General features: G+C 47.8%; 1 protein-coding gene across 2 annotated transcripts in view; it reads left to right on the forward strand.

Annotated features, from left to right (window-relative positions):
* Window positions 1-19896, forward strand: part of HTT (huntingtin) — a 165542-nt gene that overhangs the window by 132076 nt on the left and 13570 nt on the right. For both annotated transcript variants that reach the window (XM_054486641.2, XM_063664445.1), the window contains 15 exons: window positions 39-218; window positions 350-526; window positions 823-899; window positions 2280-2418; window positions 3327-3449; window positions 5840-6053; window positions 6475-6620; window positions 7964-8141; window positions 9114-9212; window positions 11462-11649; window positions 13855-13981; window positions 16060-16160; window positions 17081-17235; window positions 17679-17818; window positions 19342-19424. In XM_054486641.2, coding sequence (XP_054342616.1) covers window positions 39-218; window positions 350-526; window positions 823-899; window positions 2280-2418; window positions 3327-3449; window positions 5840-6053; window positions 6475-6620; window positions 7964-8141; window positions 9114-9212; window positions 11462-11649; window positions 13855-13981; window positions 16060-16160; window positions 17081-17235; window positions 17679-17818; window positions 19342-19424 — 2127 coding nt within the window. The remainder of the gene's footprint in view (window positions 1-38; window positions 219-349; window positions 527-822; window positions 900-2279; window positions 2419-3326; window positions 3450-5839; window positions 6054-6474; window positions 6621-7963; window positions 8142-9113; window positions 9213-11461; window positions 11650-13854; window positions 13982-16059; window positions 16161-17080; window positions 17236-17678; window positions 17819-19341; window positions 19425-19896) is intronic.

Genomic DNA, 19896 nt, shown 5'->3' on the forward strand with positions numbered 1-19896 from the left:
GTACTTGAAAACGAATCTCTCATCATATTTTTCCTTAGTGTCAGAACCTCCATGACTCCGAGCACTTAACGTGGCTCATTGTAAATCACATTCAAGATCTGATCAGCCTTTCCCACGAGCCTCCAGTACAGGACTTCATCAGTGCCGTTCATCGGAACTCTGCTGCCAGCGGCCTGTTCATCCAGGCAATTCAGTCTCGTTGTGAAAACCTTTCAACTGTACGTCTTCATCCTGCCAACTATTGCCAGTTGCAGTTTTCTCTGCCTTAAAAATGGAGTATTGAAATTTTTAACTTTAATTTCTGATTTTTAAAATAGTCATCTTTTGTTCTTTTCCTTCTCGCTGTTAGCCAACTACTCTAAAGAAAACTCTTCAGTGCTTGGAGGGGATCCATCTCAGCCAGTCGGGAGCTGTGCTCACGCTGTATGTGGACAGGCTTCTGTGCACCCCTTTCCGTGTTCTGGCTCGCATGGTGGACATCCTTGCTTGTCGCCGGGTAGAAATGCTTCTGGCTGCAAATTTACAGGTATTGGGAAAAGAAACCCTGATATTGATTTATATTGAAAATGTAGCAGGCCAAGCAAAACAGGTGGCTGGCTTTTTCCTCCGTAAGTATGGTCTTGATATGGTCGCCGATAGAAACATGGAAACATCTGCAAACTTGCCATTCCTCGTGTGTCTGATCTGACTGTTTCTTGTATTTTTTCTTGTCTGCCCTTACTAGGATGAACTGTACACATCAGTTTAACCTTTTTAAATGAGCATGAGGTTATTTTGGGTTGTTAGGTGTTACAAACACACTAATGTGTTTTTGTCTATTAGAGCAGCATGGCCCAGTTGCCAATGGAAGAACTCAACAGAATCCAGGAATACCTTCAGAGCAGCGGGCTCGCTCAGAGGTAATGCTGGAAACACAGGTCATCCTTGTGTTAGGATAACCCGGGATATAAAGGATATAGATTTGTATGGGAATAAATTCACAGGACAGGAAATTGATGTGCCTTGTAGGTGGGTTTACTGCAGAAATGCCATAATAGAACCTTCCCACCTTTAAAACAACCAGATCTCACTTTATAAAGAGTAAAGGACGACCAACAGGATCACGTCTATGACGTGAGTGGAGGCAGTTTGCACTCCTCTTGGGTGTTTGAGAGGTAGTATTTAGAATGCCTGTATTTACTGTCCTGTGATGAGTGGGAAAATAGGTTATCAGCTTTATCTTAGCAAAATCAAAGCATGTCATCTAATTGCTAAACAAGAGTTGGCATATCTGATAGACATTACTCAATCCTTGGCATGCAGGACTTACATCTGCATCCTGTTGCCATTTTCTCTCTTCAAAGCATTTAATCACTTAGTTGTGTTTGCAAAGTCTTTGAGAAGCCTTTATCAGAAATCCTTACATCTCCTATATGAGTGTATTTCCATGACTGCAAAATAAGTTAAACTTTTACCTTTTTTCTTCCCTTGCAGGGCGGGGTGGGGGGCGGGGATTGTGTGTGTGAGAGGGAGAGAGACAGCAGAGAAGGAGACTATAATTATCATGCTGTGTGCTTTGAGCTGAAACTGCAAAAGAGAAAAAACACACACAAAAAAATTATTATGCTTTGATTTCAGTCTTTAGAGTACCTTGCTGATGGTGTTTTTAAATGGGATTGGGCACAATTAGGTGGACAGTTTGGGATGATTTTTCAGTCTGTAGGGCCAAGCTGTTTTGTAATTTGCATTATGAAGTTGTCACTCTCATAGCAGATGGTGGGAGATAAACTATTATTACTTTTTGACCCTAGACTTAGTCTTCAGTCCAGATGAGGGAGATTAAAAGATTATAAATATCTTGTGCCAGATGAGGTGATTTTATTTTGAAATGACCATAAATTCCTATCAGTTGTCTTACTGGGATATTTGATAGTGGAGTTTGTGCATTTGAGTCTTAGATGATCTGTTTTGTGTTTATTAAGAAAGCCTTTATTAGCTTTTATGCCGTGTATTGCCTGTTGCAATGTTTGAGTATAAATGAAATTCCTGGAAAATATTAATGGAGTACAAACTGTGATACTTAAAAGTAAACTAGGGCCTGCATTTGTATCATGACCTGTTTGAGTACTGATGAGAAAATAGCTGTGAAGAAAAAGTTTTAAACAAGTTGCATTTTCCTTTAAGAAGCCACTAATAGTGCATCCTTAAGTGTATATTTCTAGAATCCTAGTGTGCAGAGTTTAGACTAAGACTAAAAAAAAAAAAATTGTACTGTAATTTCATTTTTATTTGTATTTTAGACACCAAAGGCTCTATTCCCTGCTGGACAGGTTTCGTCTCTCCAGCATGCAAGACTCACTTAGTCCCTCTCCTCCAGTCTCTTCCCACCCGCTGGACGGGGATGGGCATGTGTCACTGGAAACAGTGAGTCCGGACAAAGTAAGTGTCCAGCGTGTTTGCGTGGGAGGCACAGGGCGCTGAGTGCCTCTGTCTCCTGTGGCAGATACAGAGAGTGCAGAGGAGGTGCAGTGGACCCAAGGAGTTCTGGCGCTCGGCTCGGCTCAGTGAAGCTGTGGTTAGAGACATGGGGGGCCATCAAGGTCCGAGGGAACCAAGCAGTGCTGATGTGGGACCCTTTTGTTAGGAGTGCAGGGTGAGTAGTTAGTGGGTGAATCAAGGGAAAGTGGGCCGTGGCCTGCAGGCCCCTGACTGCACAGGCCTTTAAGCACATGTCAATGCCTCTAGCCTCCCTCCATCGCCTCATACCTTCCGGCCACCTGTGAGTTGCACTGCCACTGCCAGCCATTCTGGTATGTTGTCAGCACCTCCACTGCTCATACCTCATGGTTAGGGACCACTTGGGGCCTTGGTAGAGCCTTGGTACTCTACTTTCCTGGACAGAGTTCAGCTTATGAATATGAATTTAGATTTCAAAACCCAGCAGCCCAAGTATAAAAAAGCGAAGATTCAGTCCTGCCTGCTTAGGCTCTATTCGCTAAGCACCTGCCCTGCCCTGGTTGCTGGGGAGAGATGAGCAAAGCAGACAACCCAGGAGAGGATGGCAAAGGGGCCGCTAACCCTTAGTGGTTTAACTGTATTTGGAAGGACTGTTGGAAGTTCACCAGGTGAAGCGGGAGGCCGTGAGGGTGCCCAGGCAGGTAACAGAAGTCCAAAGGGGAAGACCTGTGGTGTGGTGAGCCGTATAGCCACAGCACGCCGGCCGGCGGCCCTCTCGGTTAGCCTAGTGCAGTGTTCCCAAGCACTGGCCTAGGCCTGTAGCTCCAGGGATGTGAAGTCCCCTTGAACGCCGCCCATCATGTTCACCTTATCCATTCTTTTCTTCCCAGGACTGGTACATTCATCTTGTCAAATCCCAGTGTTGGACCAGGTCAGATTCTGCACTGCTGGAAGGTGCAGAGCTGGTGAATCGGATTCCTGCTGAAGATATGAGTGCCTTCATGATGAACTCGGTACGGGGGGAGCAGCGGAGGCAAGGAATCCTCAGCTTTTCTTGTGACTTCCAAGTGGGATTTGTGTCATCATCATGTGACCCACTTGTTGACAACACATGTTGGGGACTCCACTCTGGACAGGGACGGGATGTCGGAGAGACTCCACTCTGAATGGGGCCGGGAAGTGGGGAGGACTCCATTTCAGATGGGGTCGGGACATGGAGGGTATGCTGATCGAGAAAAGCACATTGTTTCAGCCACATTAGAATCCAAGGAGGCAAGTCGATTTCACTCAAGCTTTCAAGCATTTGAAGAAAATGGAGGTGGTCTTATATTACAGTCAGTTTTACTTGCTTGTTCTCGTGGCAGTGAGGAATGGTATTGGATTGGTGTCTATCTTAATTCAGGATCTTTGAGAAGATGGAGAGCACTCCCTCAGGGATTAGGACAGACTGGAGATGGAAATGAAGATTTTATTACTTACTGGTCCTGGCAGGTGCACGGCCTAGAGGCCCCTCACGCACAGAGGTTGGGGTCACGTGAGAGAATGAAGTGTGGCCCTGGGCACTTGTATTGGCATCTAGAGTGGGGAACATGAGCGGCAGGGGAGCAGGGGAGAAACTGGATGGCAGTTGGAAGCAGGCAGCTGTGAAATTTGAAGCAAGTTGATGGGAGCCCTCTCTCATGAGGAGGTATTGTTTTGAAATCCAGCTGGCCCCAAGGCTGGGTGTATGGTTTGGGATGAGAACTATTTGGCCTTCACTGGAGGAACAAACACGGGATGTTATCACCTAAGCTCCACGGCCAAGACAGAATGAAAGTCAAGGTTGCATATTTGCCATAGACTTCAACACAGTGTCGTAATGCGTGACGTCAATAACTTGTTTCTAGTGTCCTGGAAGTTGATCTTCAGTCGTAAAAGAGACCCTTGGATGCAGCGAGATTTCCTCTACTCACACCTCTGTTAGATGTAGTGAGGTTCTTCACCCCCCAACCCCAGATGTCAGAGGGCACCCTGCGCAGAGCTAGGAGGCCATGCAAAGCCTTGGTGTCCCTGTCCTTCACCCATGGGCAGGTCCTGTGAGCAGTGGGGGGGCCACCTCTTGGGTGTGGTGCAGCCATGGCCTGAGCAGGGCTTCCTCTCAGACCTACTAGGACGGGAGAAGCCTCTTGGTGCTTTAGTCCTGCGTTGATATGCAGCAAATGGGAGGGAAGTGGGCACCTGGGAGGACAAATGTAGGTAGAGGCTGGGGGTGGCAGCAGGTGTTCATGAGAAGAGACCTTGCGGGGAGGGCAACACAACAGTGTATTCTGACGTACTGAAGAACTCAACTGAAAACAACAGGAGAATTAGCCCAAAATCCATTTGCTAAAATTGTTTATCTTTTTTTTTTTTTTTTGAGACGAAGTCTCGCTCTTGTCACCCAGGCTGGAGTGCAATGGCGCCATCTTGGCTCACTGCAACCTCCGCCTCCTGGGTTCAAACGATTCTTCTGCCTCAGCCTCCCGAGTAGCTGGGATTACAGGCATGCGCCACCATGCCCAGCTAATTTTTGTATTTTTAGTGGAGACGGGATTTCACCATGTTGGCCAGGCTAGTCTCAAACTCCTGACCTCAGGTGATCCGCCCACCTTGGCCCCCCAAATTGCTGGGATTACAGGCCTGAGCCACCACGCCCGGCCTAAAATTGTTTATCTTAAGATTCATGCAGTGAAAGCTAACTTACTGAGTGATAAATTTGCTTAGTGATCCGTTTATTAGGTTTTCCAAATTTGCTAATTGGGCTTTGAACAGCTGTAAAAGTTCTGACTGTAAAAGAAAGCTTCAACTTTTGGCATTCATGATGCTTTTCTGAATATTAAACTAAGATAGATGTTTTACCTGAAGAATTGGCCCCCAATCTTTAAATGGCTAAACAAAAAGATTGCTAAAACATAATCCAAATTGTCATAAGAAATACCATTTTTCCAACCAAAATTTTGGAATTCATATGGCTACTTTTACGTATTTCAGCTGCATTTGAACATCTTTTTCAAACTTTAGGGATGGCTGGTGTATCACTGAGGTCTTGGATGACACTTTAGCTTTGATTTTGTTTTTATGAATTAAAATTGTCATACCAAAATTTTTATTTCAAGCAAATCCAAGAGCATAAAAAATTAAAATATTACTTAAAGTACAAAGAGAGAACAGAAATATATTTTACTAAGCATATGTTGAATGAAATTGTTCAAATATTTATAACAGGCATAGAGTAGAATTTTCTTAAAAATATTTTTGATGGTATACCAATTTGTATTTTCTCAGAAATATTTGCCTTATTATTTTTCTATTGTGTTTTTCTTACCTGATGGAAAGCACACAATCTGTTGTTATTGTTTGTTAACCTTTAATGTTCTGATTTCAGGAGTTCAACCTAAGCCTGCTAGCTCCATGCTTAAGCCTAGGGATGAGTGAAATTTCTGGTGGCCAGAAGAGTCCCCTTTTTGAAGCAGCCCGTGAGGTGACTCTGGCCCGCGTGAGCGGCACTGTACAACAGCTCCCTGCTGTCCATCACGTCTTCCAGCCCGGCCTGCCTGCAGAGCCGGCGGCCTACTGGAGCAAGTTGAATGATCTATTTGGTAATTAAAATTAAAATTTATCTTATTTTTAAAAAGAGTTCCAGGGCCAGTATAGTACTTTGCACCAAGTAAATATACAATAAAGGCAGTGGATCTAATACATTGAAAGTGTTTACAGAGGTAGCTAAAGAGCAGCACTGGTGTCCTCAGCTCAGAATTTCTTCCTGTGTGTTTGCCACTTTGCCATTCATTGACATGGTCATGGACATAGGGCTCTAAGCCCTTGAGGAAGGCTGGGCCAGACCTCAGGGGAGATGCAGCCCCAAACCACATGCAGTCGTGTGGACGGATGTGTAGATGTGCCATTGAGGAACAATGTCTTGAGCTTTCATCAGATTCTCAGAGAATTGCTTGACTGCCTTTTGAAGGTGATGCATCTGTGCTCACGTTTGCACCCACCCACGAGGGCCTTCTGTTTCAGGGGATGCTGCTCTGTATCAGTCCCTGCCCACTCTGGCCCGGGCCCTGGCACAGTACCTGGTGGTGGTCTCCAAACTGCCCAGTCATTTGCACCTTCCTCCTGAGAAAGAGAAGGACATCGTGAAATTCGTAGTGGCAACCCTTGAGGTAAGAGGCAGCTCGGGAGCTCAGTGTTGCTGTGGGGAGGGGGCATAGGGCTGACACTGAAGAGGGTAAAGCAGTTTTATTTGAAAAGCAAGAGCTCTGACCAGTCCAGTCACTCTTCCATCTCAGCGTGGCAGTAAGTCTTGTCACCGTCAAGTTATTGTAGCCATCCTTCACCCTCGCCTCGCCACTCCTCACGGTGGCCTGTGAGGTCAGCCAGGTCCCCTTCTCCTCTGCACCTACAATGTTATGTGCATCCTAATTTTAGAGACACGAAAAATAATCATCTGGAAGTACTTTATGTCTTAAGTTGGCCTGGACATGTCAGCCAAGGAATACTTGGTTTGTGTTAGTGCTTGTAATTAGCCCCCAAAATGTGTACATGTTCTGGATGCATTAAAGTCTGGCCTGTATCCTTAAAGGGCCATCGCTGTGCTGCCTGCCCTCAGCAAGGACACACTTTGCAGACCCACAGAGGCTCCGCCTCCACCTCACACCAAAGAAAGGGAGGAGTCCAAAGGGCATCAGTGCCATTACTCACAAAATGATAAATACACCCTTATTCTGAACCATGTGGAGGCAGATGGTTTGTGTTCCCTGTCCTTTAGGTTTCAGCTTAGTAGGGAAGTGGGAAAGCCAGCGTGTGATCTCAGCACAGGGTGATTGCTGCTGATTATATTATGTGCCTGCTGTGTGCAGGATGAAATACTTTATATGCATCATCTTATTTGACTCTCACAACCCCCTGTGAGATAGGCTCTGTTACTCCCATTTGACAGGTGAGGAAAGCAAGGCTTAGAGAATTTCAGTGACTTGCCCAGGTCCACTGAGCTAGGAAGTAGCCATTCTGGCATTTGAACCCAAGGCCTGCTATCCCTAGAACCCATGCTCTCAAATTCAACCTCTGAGGCTATGACAGAGCAGGCCCCGGTGCTGTGGGAGCCCCAAGGAAGAGCCTCTGGCCTGGTGGCCACGTAGCCCAGGAGAGATTTCTACAGGAGCCCACAGTGCTGAAGAAGAGAGAGGCAGCAGAGTAAGGGGGCATTCTGGCAGAGAGGGGACTGGCACTTTGGGGAATAGGTGGGTCAGGACTGAATGTAATGGAGCCATGTCAGAGCTGTCCTTCTGGAAGGGCAAGGGCATCTGGACCCGCTGCCCCTCAATGCTTTGGACGGTTCCACCACAACTGTGATTCACACGGCCTCCGCAAACGAAGGTACATGAGTGGGCCTTCTGTGACTCGGTACTTCCCTTTAGGCCCTGTCTTGGCATTTGATCCATGAGCAGATCCCTCCCCAGACGAAGGTGCGTGAGTGGGCATTCTGTGACTCGGTACTTCCCTTTAGGCCTTGTCCTGGCATTTGATCCATGAGCAGATCCCGCTGAGTCTGGATCTCCAGGCAGGGCTGGACTGCTGCTGCCTGGCCCTGCAGCTGCCTGGCCTCTGGAGCGTGGTCTCCTCCACAGAGTTTGTGACCCATGCCTGCTCCGTCATCCACTGTGTGCACTTCATCCTGGAGGCCGGTGAGTCCCCGTCCATGAACAGTGGGTTCCTATCAGTTCCTGTCTGGTTCACCATGTTTTTATTTTGTGCTGCCTGTTTGCCAGGTACTAAGCTAGGAATTGGGGATGGAGAGGTAGATAAAATATGCATTAGGAAGGGCTGGGCCCCATCTCTTACTCTCCAATATATTGGAGTCTACACTGGAATTTAACTGGAATTTGCTTTTTTAGTCATTTTATTTAGATTTTGAAGTCTCAGCTTTCATCAAAAATACTTCTAAACTTTATGTCTCTGTGATCTTTAGTCTTAGCTGACTGTTTTATGCATTTAGTCTTATATGATCATAAGATTAATAAGATTACATTCAGAAGATTGTTTTCTGTTAGAGTTAAAATGTTTCTATACTGCATTGTAATATTAACATACCGTAAAATGAAAGTGGCTTATTCTTTTCAAGGAACAGTATCCTCAACAAGGGTCATTAGCCACAATTTTTAAAAATTGGACGTCATAGTTTACATGTTAGAGGGTGTTTTGAAGCTTTGTATTTTTAAATTAAATGTTATAGAGTGATGTTTTGATGTTTCATAATTGTTTTCATCTGTGCATTTGTAGCCAACTTGAAAACAAAGATCCAGGGATTAATACTTAAAAGCCAGACTTCTTGGAGGTTATAGTGATGATTTTGGTAGTAATGAATCTTGGGCCGTCTCATAATAACCTCAGGGTGAGAGATGGCCAACAGGAGATAGTCGAGGGACTTAGAAATCTGAATGAAATCTGAAGTACAAATCTTCAGACATATACCACTAACCAAGAGATTGGTACCTCGGTCTAGTATTGTCTGTTTGTCTAAAATTGGTTCTAAGAAATTTAGGCTAGTCTGTCTATCCCTTTGAATTTTGGTGAGGCTGCACAAATGTCAAATTTTGAATCAAAAGCACTGATGGAAGTGTGTGGAAATTCTTTTGTTTGTTCTGTTGTAATTTTAGTTGCAGTGCAGCCTGGAGAGCAGCTTCTTAGTCCAGAAAGAAGAACGAATACCCCAAAAGTCATCAGAGAGGAGGAGCAAGTAGATCCAAACACACAGAGTAAGTCTCAGGACCCATTGTTTCTTACATGTGGTTCCTCCAGGACTTAAAAATCATTCACAGAGACGTGCACCGCGGTGAGTGTGGACTCCTGGAAGCGCAACGTAGCTCGGCTGTGTCCTGCTGCTCCTCCTTCGCTGTCAGGGAGGCTGTAGTCCATTGCTTTGCCAGCTCTTTTGTTTCCGAGTGAACACCTTGTCCGTACACATGCGGCTGTCGCTGACCCTACAGACCAGCTGGGATGCCACTGGGGGAGCGCTCCCTTCCCCCCAGCACTTTCCACACTCTGCAGTTATTCTGAGATCCTTGAGGGCAGGGAACAGCTTTGTCTTCTTTGTGTTCTCAGAAATTAATGCTCGGCCTCTGGTCAGCAAGCAACAACCTTTTGTTGAGTGATAATGAATAAATAAATGTTTCCCACATGAGTATTCAGTAACCTCAGTGTCAGGTTCAGCCATCTGTTTTGGTGGATATTTAAAAGAAAATTCCACTTTTCCTACAGAAAAAAAAAAAAAATCCAAATCCCAGTGATTTAAGCCAGTTATAGACTTAGACATATACTACGGCTTTTCATGCACTTTCCTCCCAATTCTAGAGTAGGTATTTTACTAGGAAAATGGTGGCAGTGCCTGTTGGGAGGAAAATTTTTTGGCCAAGTGTCTTTTGTTCTTGCCAGGGCCCCTAGGCTGCTGGGGCTGCTTCAGCTTCTTTAGCCCAGTGTCTGGTGGGGAATGCCCCCTGTAGCCTGTCCCACAGAGGTGGGGGTGCCTCACCTGGGGCCTGTCTGCACATTTTACACAGCACCCTTACTTGGAGCATCAGGCATCTTTTCCATGCTCTGTGGCTCAGGAAACACGCCTTTTCAATCATGAGTGTGCCAGTGCTTTTGGGCTTTTTCTCCCAGCTTTTGTGCAATCCTACTTATGGATGGAGTTTTCCTGTCTTTAGTCTTCTGCATAGTACTTTTCTCTTCTGGTTCCCGGTTCAAGGTTTTGTAATTAGAGAATGACCCAGAAGCAATGGCATTTTAATGCACATCCAAGGACTTCTCTGAATTTTTATCTCAAACCTCTGTGGGTCCTTCAGGCTTCAGTTTGTGATTTCATGATTTCTTGTCGCTACCTAAGGAATATGAAAACACCCACCTCCCTACTCTGCGTCTTCCAGCTGAGTGGCACCTCAGGCTGTGGATCCTGTGCTTCTGTGGTGAGGATAAGAATAGTGCCAACTGTGTGGATTGAGATCAATCAGTTAATCCATCCATGTAAAGCACCTGGAACGGATGACAGTCTTGTTATGAATACTCAACAAATGCTATCATGATTTTTAGTTAGATTTCCATTGCTTTAAAACAGTTGAGACATCTCCGAGGTTTGAGTTAGAGCAGCGGGCCCTGAAGTGGGTTCTGTTCAGGTGAAGATGATTGTGCTTATTCCCCATGACCCTCTTTAGGCCAGAGTGGGAAGCTTGCTTTGTTTTTTTAATCACCTCGATAGGACGTTACTTCTTAAAGGTCATCCAATAAATAATAAAGCCAACTCGTTAGCGTGGGGCTTAATTGCTTAAGTCCAATAAGAAGTCATTCTCTATTCTAGGAAGTTGCCCAAACTGTAGAATCTCGTGGCCTGTGGGTAATAGCCACTTACTACACATTCACTGACTCAACAAATCATATTTTAGTAGGTATGATATTCTAGACTCAAGACACCACGCTGGGGATCTTCCCAAGGGTGTGAAGTGTTCCTCAGCGTCTGCCTTGGGAGTCTCCATGTCCATCAGAACCATCCAAGCCCCTCAAGCACTCTGTTCTAGGAAAGCCAGTGAAGCAAGGATGACGACATGGCCCTTTGATACTAGCTGAGGGACAGGCACAGGTCCTGGGAGACCAGAGAAAGACAAGGGGCAGAGGAGGTGTCCTAAAGGAAGTCTGAGGCTGAGGAGCCACAGGATGGCTTCCAGCTGTCACAGGCTGCTGCTGGCCTTATCACAGAGAGTGGGCCAGAGGGCTGGGAACCAAGGCCAGAGCTCAGGTTCAGGACCATTCCAGCATTCCCAGCAGAAAATGGGGAGAATTGTATGGTATAGGCAGATATGAAGGAGGTGGAATCTGCAGGCCTTCAGTGGCCAACTCAGAGTCTAAGTGGATTCTACAATTATGGCTTGAGTAGCTGGTTGTAGGTCATGCTTTCCACACTGGGTATACAGGATGTGTTTTTTTAAAAGTCCTCTCTTAACCGTTGCTTGTTTAGATCCTAAGTATATCACTGCAGCCTGTGAGATGGTGGCAGAAATGGTGGAGTCTCTGCAGTCGGTGTTGGCCTTGGGTCATAAAAGGAATAGTGGCGTGCCGGCGTTTCTCACGTCAGTGCTCAGGAACATCATCATCAGCCTGGCCCGCCTGCCCCTTGTCAACAGCTACACACGTGTGCCCCCACTGGTGAGTCTGGTCATTCCTTGCAGAAGACCAAGTACGGTGAAATGCACCGGTAAGCCCTGGGCTGGGCACACTTGATAGGGCGGGACAGAATCCCCGCAGCCCAGAGGCTGCCTGCTGTGGTTCTGGTGCCAGGCTGCTTTCCTCAGGCACCACGTGTGGAGGTCGCTAGTAGAAATACTGGGTTTTCTAAAATGAACTGAGGCCCTGCATCCCTAAGAGATTAGTGTTAGACCTGATTCTAGAGCAACTAGACCACTTTGCTTAATAGCAGACCAGAAACCACACCCCCTTAAGTGAGTGAGATTTTCCTTTGGAGATAATTCATGTTTTTCTACACAATTTTGCTGTTGTCTTCAGAATCGGTTTAAAGTAGGTGTTATTGCCAGGCGCAGTAGCTCATGCCTGTAATCCCAGCACTTTGGGAAGCCAAGGTGAGTGGATCACTTGAGGTCAGGAGTTCGAGACCAACCTGGCCAACATGGTGAAACCCCATCTCTACTAAAAATATAAAAATTAGCCAGGTGTGGTGGTGAGCGCCTGTAATCCCAGCTACTCAGGAGATTGAGACAGGAGAATCGCGTGAACCCAGGAGGTGGAGGTTGCAGTAAGCCGAGATCGCGCCACTGCACTCTAGCCTGGGCAACAGAGCAAGACTCCGTCTCAAAAAAAAAAAAAAAAGGTGTTATTGATCAGAATCCTTGTTTCAGATAGCATGAGGAGCTTAGCTTGAGGAGAGTGAGGGTTGATGGGGGGGACTGACTTCTGCCCAGTGAAATGGCATCATCCCCCACCAGCCTGCTGAAATAAGATGATGGGACCTGTTCCTTAGGGCCTGCAGCATCCTCAGGCAGGAAAGAAAGGCCGACCCGGCAGGGTGTGAGCCAGCAGGTGTAGGTCGGTGAGAATGGAGCCAGGTCCCAGGGAAGAGGCTTGTGGCTGCCTGAGAAGGGTGCGTGCCTGCCTGTGTGTGTGTGTGCACGTGTGTGTATGTATGCTGGAGAGTCTAGGGAGGCTTTCTCCAAGGGCACAGTATTGTTTGATCCTGAGAGATAAAGAGGATTCTGCTGCAGGGGGTGAAGGTATTCCAGATGGAGGGCTCATTCCGAAGAAGAGGCCAGTGCCTGCTGGTGCTGGAAGCAGTTGCAGAACAGGGAGTTGTAGGCTTTCCTGGGAAGAGAGCAACAGGAGTGCTGGAGAAGCAGGCCACCCTTGCTGTATGGGGTTGCTCTCAGCCCCACTTTTGGTGCACAGCGAGTCACTGTGGGTTCATTAGCATCTGGTTCTGAGACAGTAACTGCTCCTTTGGAGGGGCTTGGGGAGACCATGCAAGAGGGCATAGTTTTCAGGTCATGCCGTCCAGAACGCACTTGAGGATACGCCAGGACGGGCTGCACGCTGTAGATAAAATTCCTCCAGCAAGCTCTTAACTGGCATTGAGGAGTTCCCTGAGTGTGGTCATCTGCAGTGACAGGCACTGCAGTCTCCCCCTGGGCGGGTACCAGAGAGGAGCATAGAGGAGCATAACCAATTTAAAGAGAGGGCTTTCCTGTGGTGAGGTAAGAGATTAGCTGGTCATTATCATAGAGCCCCCTCTGCCTTTGTGCAGATGGGCTGTGGGAATCCTGGGGTTCCGTTGGGTCCTTTGTCACCTCACTGAAGGCATGTAAGCTGAGCTGGCCAGATCATGAGCTGATCCTGCCACTTGAACAGCATCAAGCCTGCCTCTGGATTCTTCTGTGCACAGCACTTGTCTGAGCACCTCATGCACAGAGAACTGGACTTCAGAGTTTACAGAAATAAGCTGTATGGTTCATTTTCATGCCTGCTTGCCAGTAAACATATCTGAGCTGAACTTCCCTGAACACCTGCTTTTATTCTAACACACCATCTGCTGTTTGTGGGCGAGGGGTGCTGTCTCTAACTCCTGCCTGCCTCTCCCAGCACTCCCTGAGTGGGGTATGCCAGCAGCCTCAGGATGAGGACAGGAAGTGGGAGGGCAGAGCAGATTTGGGAGGGCCACTTGATGGGGAAGGAAGTCCCAGGAAGCAGTTGGAGCTGTTTTCTGGGGGAGAAGGTGCCAGCTCTGGGACAGTGTTGGGGTAGTGAGGAGGGAACCCAGTGGAGAGAAGTCGGGCTTCCTGCTTCCTCACAGTGTGTCTGTCCTGACTCAACTTGGGTGATGTCACTTCCTTTTCATCTTCTCAGGTGTGGAAGCTTGGATGGTCACCCAAACCGGGAGGGGATTTTGGCACAGCATTCCCTGAGATCCCCGTAGAGTTCCTCCAGGAAAAGGAAGTCTTTAAGGAGTTCATCTACCGCATCAACACACTAGGTACTCTTGGGGCCTCTCCTTCAGGTCACCATTGTCAGACATCTACCGGGAGGAAATCCAGAGCCCCCAGTACTGGGATCTTCTCATTTGACTCCAGAAAAGATTTAAGCATGATAATAATACAAACCTATGTGAATACATTTTGCAGTGTTGGCAAAACTCCTTTTATACTGAGAAAATAGATCCCAGTTCCTGTGTTTTGTGGCTTGAATCCCAGCTTTGTGTATTCCGGGCTTGTTTGAAGTCAGGAAAGGTTCATGTGCAATAGACAACGTGAGACCAAATTCTGCCTTAGATTTTGCATTTAGGCTAAACAGTGGCAGCACTTGTCTCAGAATGTTTTCTTGTGTTCACCAGTCTGATCCCGTTGTGTCTCAGTGGTCCGTTTTCTCATATGGGAACAAGCAGACGGGAGCAGATGGAGTCAGGTCTCTTGGCACTTGCCTTCCCCAGAGCCTAGAGGCAGGATAGGGAGAAAGCAGGCTTGGGGCTCAGACAGTCCTGGTCTGCTTCCAGCCCTCCTACCTGAGCAGCGTAGGGCAAGTCCTTGTAACCTCTAGAGACCCTCAGTTTTGTCATATGTAAAATGGAGGTCATGGCTATTTCATAGAATTGTTGCAGATTTAGAAATTACATTTCTAAACAAATGTTACCCCTTATTTCTAAATAAGTGTCTAAATGAATAAGTCACCACTTTTGCCCCTATTTGATGGCAAGAGGTGTGATCTTGTGGTGGGACTGTAATCAGTCAGTTCTCAGTGACTGGGCCCTGCTGTGGTGTTTCCTGGAGTGTTCCTGTCTTGACCTAGAAAGTCTGGCGTGGGCACCCTGACTCCACTGTCCAGTCCTCTCCCCAGTCCCTCGGGCTTCTGCAGATTTGAGGCTTGTTTTGATCCCAGGTTGTGGCAGGAGACACCTTGCCTCTACTTTCCCCTTTATAATTCAATGTCCAAAGAGAGCCCTGAGCAGGAACCTCACGCCAGCTGCCTCACGGAGCTCCTCCTCTTCCTTGCTGTGGGGATCGGTATCAGTGGCCTCCTGGTCTCTCCCCCTTGCCTAACACGAGCTCCTTTGCTTACTTGGGTGCCCTTGCTCTTGAACTGCCCATCGGACGTGCGTGACCCAAGACTGTGCTGCAGTCCCTGCCTTGTTCGTGCTCATTTTCTTCTTTGTTCATTTTTTCACTGTAATGTAAATTGTTATATTTGTCTGTATCTGTGTCTGAATCAGTCCTGCACGCTGTCCTTCTCTCTGTCTCTTGTTCTTTCTTTACCCAGTTTATCACGGGGACCCCGATGTCCATTGCTCTAGTTCTCCTGTCCTAAGCACCCCATCCCGTCTCTCTGGCCTTACCACAAGTGGCATGGCTGCCTCAGACATCATGATGGGGACATGAAGCACAGCTGTCAGAAACAACTGTTGGTTAGATACACTGGAATGCGGCTCATCAATAGGAATGGAGGGTCTATCAGATTATTTTCACTGAATCCCTGTTCCTACCTCGATACACTCTTTTTGATCTATTCTTCTAGACAGGTCAGAGGAACCATTACTTTAACTTTTAAATTTTTAGCAGCTTTATTGAGGTAGAATTCACATACTACAGATTTCACCCACTCTAAGCGGACAGCTTGGTGGCCTTTAGTTTTATCCACAGAGTTGTGCAGCTAGCTGCACAGTCTCAGGGCTGGACTCCAGGGAAGATTTTAGCCCATCTAGTGAGTGGGGCAGAAGTGGCCTTGGCCCTGCACGAGGTCGCCTGCATGGGCATCCCTGCCCTGTCCCTGTGTCTGCACTACTGGGGGTTGACCAGGCTGCCAGGGCCGACTTGGGCCTGTGCCACCTGCCTCTCACGAGTGCCTCGGACAGTGCAGCCGATGTCTGTACTTCGGTTTCCTCGATGATGAAATGGAGGGGATAGTGTTCCCCGCATCATAGACTTGTGTGAGGTTTAAGGGACTCACTGCCCTTGGTGTGGAGCCTTCTCCAGGGGCTGTGCTGTGTCGGCGTAGCTGTCAGCTCTCCATTACAGGCTTGAGAAGGCTTGACACTCTCTCATGTAACATTTATATTTCTAGGCTGGACTAGTCGTACTCAGTTTGAAGAAACTTGGGCCACCCTCCTTGGTGTCCTGGTGACGCAGCCCCTCGTGATGGAGCAGGAGGAGAGCCCACCAGAAGTAAGCCCACACCCCGTGCTGGTTGGCACATGGGCAGTTATGGCTGCTTGTAGGCCTTTGGTGGGGAATAAAATAAGGCAGCAAGTTGGTGTTTTTTTTTTTGTCTTACCTTATTTTTGAAAGAGTAGCTGAATGGTGTCTTGACTGATATTCCAGAGCAGGGACAAAGCCCGCTGAGGTCTGGGGGCTGAGATTACCAATGGCTGGAATGCATTTTGTTATGGTGTATTCCATGTTAAGGATCAATACGATTGTGCCCTTTCTGGAAAATATCTTTTAGTTTATCAATATTCAGAGGAGTGTAGGTTGAATTAAAATGAAAAGGCACTTTATAAAGGCCATGAGTAGTACCTGGTTTCATTTTTCTAATGTCTTGCAGAGATTTTATTAGGCTTCTTGAAGTGTTCACGTACATTACGCTAACATGATATTAATAATAACTGTGCTCTGGTACAGCGAAGCCAGCAGAATGGGAAGTTGTGGAATGCAGGCCCTTGATTCTGATAGAAGGTGTGGTTTGAACTCACAGAAATGACAGTTTGGAGGGTAGACATATGTCACAAGTCATCAAGATTGTCTTTAAATTCATCCATAGAAGCTAACAGGTTGTCATAAGCAAGGCCTCTAAAATGTATGAGGGAATTCAAAGATAATTTATTTAAAAAGTAATTCATGTTTGGAGTTTTGTGCCCAAAGGAGTCCTTGATTTGAAAAATGGACGTTTGCCCATCAGATTGTTTTAGGGCCCGTATGTGCAGAGGCCCTGCCTCGTGCCCCGTGAGCTCAGCCTGACAGAAGTCCCTTGGTAGCACTTAAGGCTCCTCTTCCTCCCATTGAGGCAGGGTAGACTCTGAGTTTTGCAGGCAGAGCTGGTTGTGGGTGTCTTGCTGCTCTTGTTGACATGTGGGCTATCCTTCCAGGAAGACACAGAGAGGACCCAGATCAACGTCCTGGCCGTGCAGGCCATCACCTCACTGGTGCTCAGTGCAATGACTGTGCCTGTGGCCGGCAACCCAGCTGTAAGCTGCTTGGAGCAGCAGCCCCGGAACAAGCCTCTGAAAGCTCTCGACACCAGGTTTGCTTGAGTTGCCACGTGTCTCCGGGACATAGCAGGTGCTGGGGGCAGTGGGTTCCCCACTGAAGCGTCCAGCAGCTTCACCCAGGCCGTTTTCCTTCGTTGCTAGAATTGAAAACACTGTCCATGTGGCCTGTGCAGGAGGTGCAGACCCAAAGGTGGCCTCCTGGTCAGTGAGGAGCTGGAAACGCGACAGGAACTGACGTGGGGTTAGTGAGCATTTAGAGGTAGACGTTAGCAGAGCAAAAATGAGCGGGCAAGTAGTAGAGCAAGTAGTAGAACACCCACCTAAGGGCTCACGGACAGGTGCTCACTTAGGAAGTGAGTTTCATTTGGTATTATACCAGGTTCCTTTAGGCAAAGCAGAGGGAAAGTTCTAGTGTTTTTCACTTGTAAGATTTTGAAGGAAACAAAACACTCTTTACCTTTTTTCTGAAATGTAGGTTTGGGAGGAAGCTGAGCATTATCAGAGGGATTGTGGAGCAAGAGATTCAAGCAATGGTTTCAAAGAGAGAGAACATTGCCACCCATCATTTATACCAGGCGTGGGATCCTGTCCCTTCTCTGTCTCCGGCTACTACAGGTACCTGAGGGAAAGGGTGGGGGGGCGGTTGTATTTGGGCTAGAATGAGAAAAGACTGGCATGCTCACCACAACAGTTATGCAGGAAGACCTGAGTGTGGTTTGAGTTGGAGGCTGTGATGCTAAATATGCTGCCCCTTTCATAAGCAGGAGTCTTAGTCAGGCCCAGGAAGGAAATAAAATCTGGAAATGAATTAGAAGCATTATCTCCTGCCAGTCAAGATGTGAGAAGCGAAAGAATTCTCACGGGCTGTAAGACCAGCAGGGTTTAAAAGTTGAATTAGTTGCTTATGTTAAGAACTCAACCAAGTTCATCTACACAAGCTGAATCTCCAGCTTTTCCTAAGAAACCCTGTGTGGCAGTGGCTGCAGGGCGGGGCACAGCTAGGCCTGAGCACCCCGCTGCCTGCACCTCTCCCCTCCCTGGGCCCTGTCAGTGCCCACTGTCCCACCAAGCCTTCCGGTTGTGTGGCTGCCCTATCACAGGCATCGGAGTTTGTCACCTGGTTTAAAAGCAGAGAGTTGTGTGGGGATTTGGGGATGCACGTTTTTCACTGAACAGTATTTTAGCATAGAGCTTTGTGATTCCTTAGTTATTTAGGAGTTTAAGCACCTTGAAGGCTTTAATTGCAGAAAGTTCTATGTGGATGCACAATGTGTTCTACGCAGTGTCTGTGACACTCAAATGTTTATTAGGGCGTTGAAATAAACTGAGCACTTGGAGGGCCATGGATCCAGCCTTCAAGGAGCTCATAGGTCAGGAGGACCCAGGAGCAATGACCTGTCATAGAAGGCAGAAAAGAGGGGCACAGAGGTGGGTGGGGGGCATACACAGGCAGCTCCTGGAGCTCCAAGGGGAGCAAGTGCTTCCAGGGAAGGGGCGTGGAGGCCCCTTGGGAGGAGGTGAATTGATCTGGAGTCTGGCAGAGGGTTAGCTGGGGACATTCAGCTGGAGGCTGGTGCCCAGGAACTGGGGGGATGCCCAGCAGAAAGACATGAGGAGGTTGTTTGGCCTGGGGCGTGTGGGGTGTGAAAGGTCAAGTGGGGGCATTATCCTGCTCCCGCTCCTGCCTGCAGTATCTGGTCAGCCTGGGCACTGAGGTGGGGTTCTGGAAGGCACTGTTCACCAAAATGCTTATCTGGGTACCCCAGAGAGCTTGCCTGCCTGGACTGTCGGCTCGCCTGCAACTGCTGACTCCTAAGCTTCTGTAGCTCAGCCCGCAACCAGTTCCTACTCACAGAGGTGGGAGCTGAGGGGTGACAGGTGAATGCTGCAGTCTTATTTGTCATAGAGAAAAAGTGACAGAGTCCAGCTTGCCCACTGGCCCTGCCAGCTTAACTGGTTATAAAGTGACAAACCCCCGAGAACCACAGGGCTCTGCACAACCTGGGCCCTCCTGCCAGTGGCGAGGGCAGGTGGCTCACGCCTGGGTGCCTATCTGGGCAGGAGCCGGGCTGGTACGGGGTGGGCCTGTGGCCCTGTGCCCCTGTGCAGATCAGAACTCAGGGTGCTGGTGTTCACAGGTGCCCTCATCAGCCACGAGAAGCTGCTGCTGCAGATCAACCCCGAGCGGGAGCTGGGGAGCATGAGCTACAAACTCGGCCAGGTCAGTCTCACGCCCCCACCACCTGGCCTCTGCCCGTTTCTGTCCTCAGACTTTGGCGCTTGACACACCCAGGAGAAAAGCTCAGTGCACTTTTTAAATGAAAGGAAGTTTTACTTTTTTTAAAAAAAAATTTAATGTTCATTGTTTTTATCCTTTTTATTCCTAGGTCTCACAAGCAGAGGAAGTATTACTTTTGTTTTTATTTATGTTCTGTATTCCAGAAAGTAGTTAAGAGACCTCACATGTAGCGATAGAGATGTGTGTAAGAAATAGTGAGAGGGTGTGAGTTGGACTTAAGCAAGGACCGTGAGACACAAAAAGGGGGGTGAGGACAGAGTGGAGTCAGCTGAGATGCTCAGGAGGAAGCAGATGCCATGAAGGGCCATGGTGTGGGGGGCCGCAGGCTTGGCCGTGAGTGTCCCTGGGGCCAGCTGTTGGGGGGCTCCCTGAGTGTCCCTGTCCCTGTGGCCAG

Source organism: Pongo pygmaeus, chromosome 3 (assembly GCF_028885625.2).
Source record: "Pongo pygmaeus isolate AG05252 chromosome 3, NHGRI_mPonPyg2-v2.0_pri, whole genome shotgun sequence".
Lineage (NCBI taxonomy): Eukaryota > Metazoa > Chordata > Mammalia > Primates > Hominidae > Pongo > Pongo pygmaeus.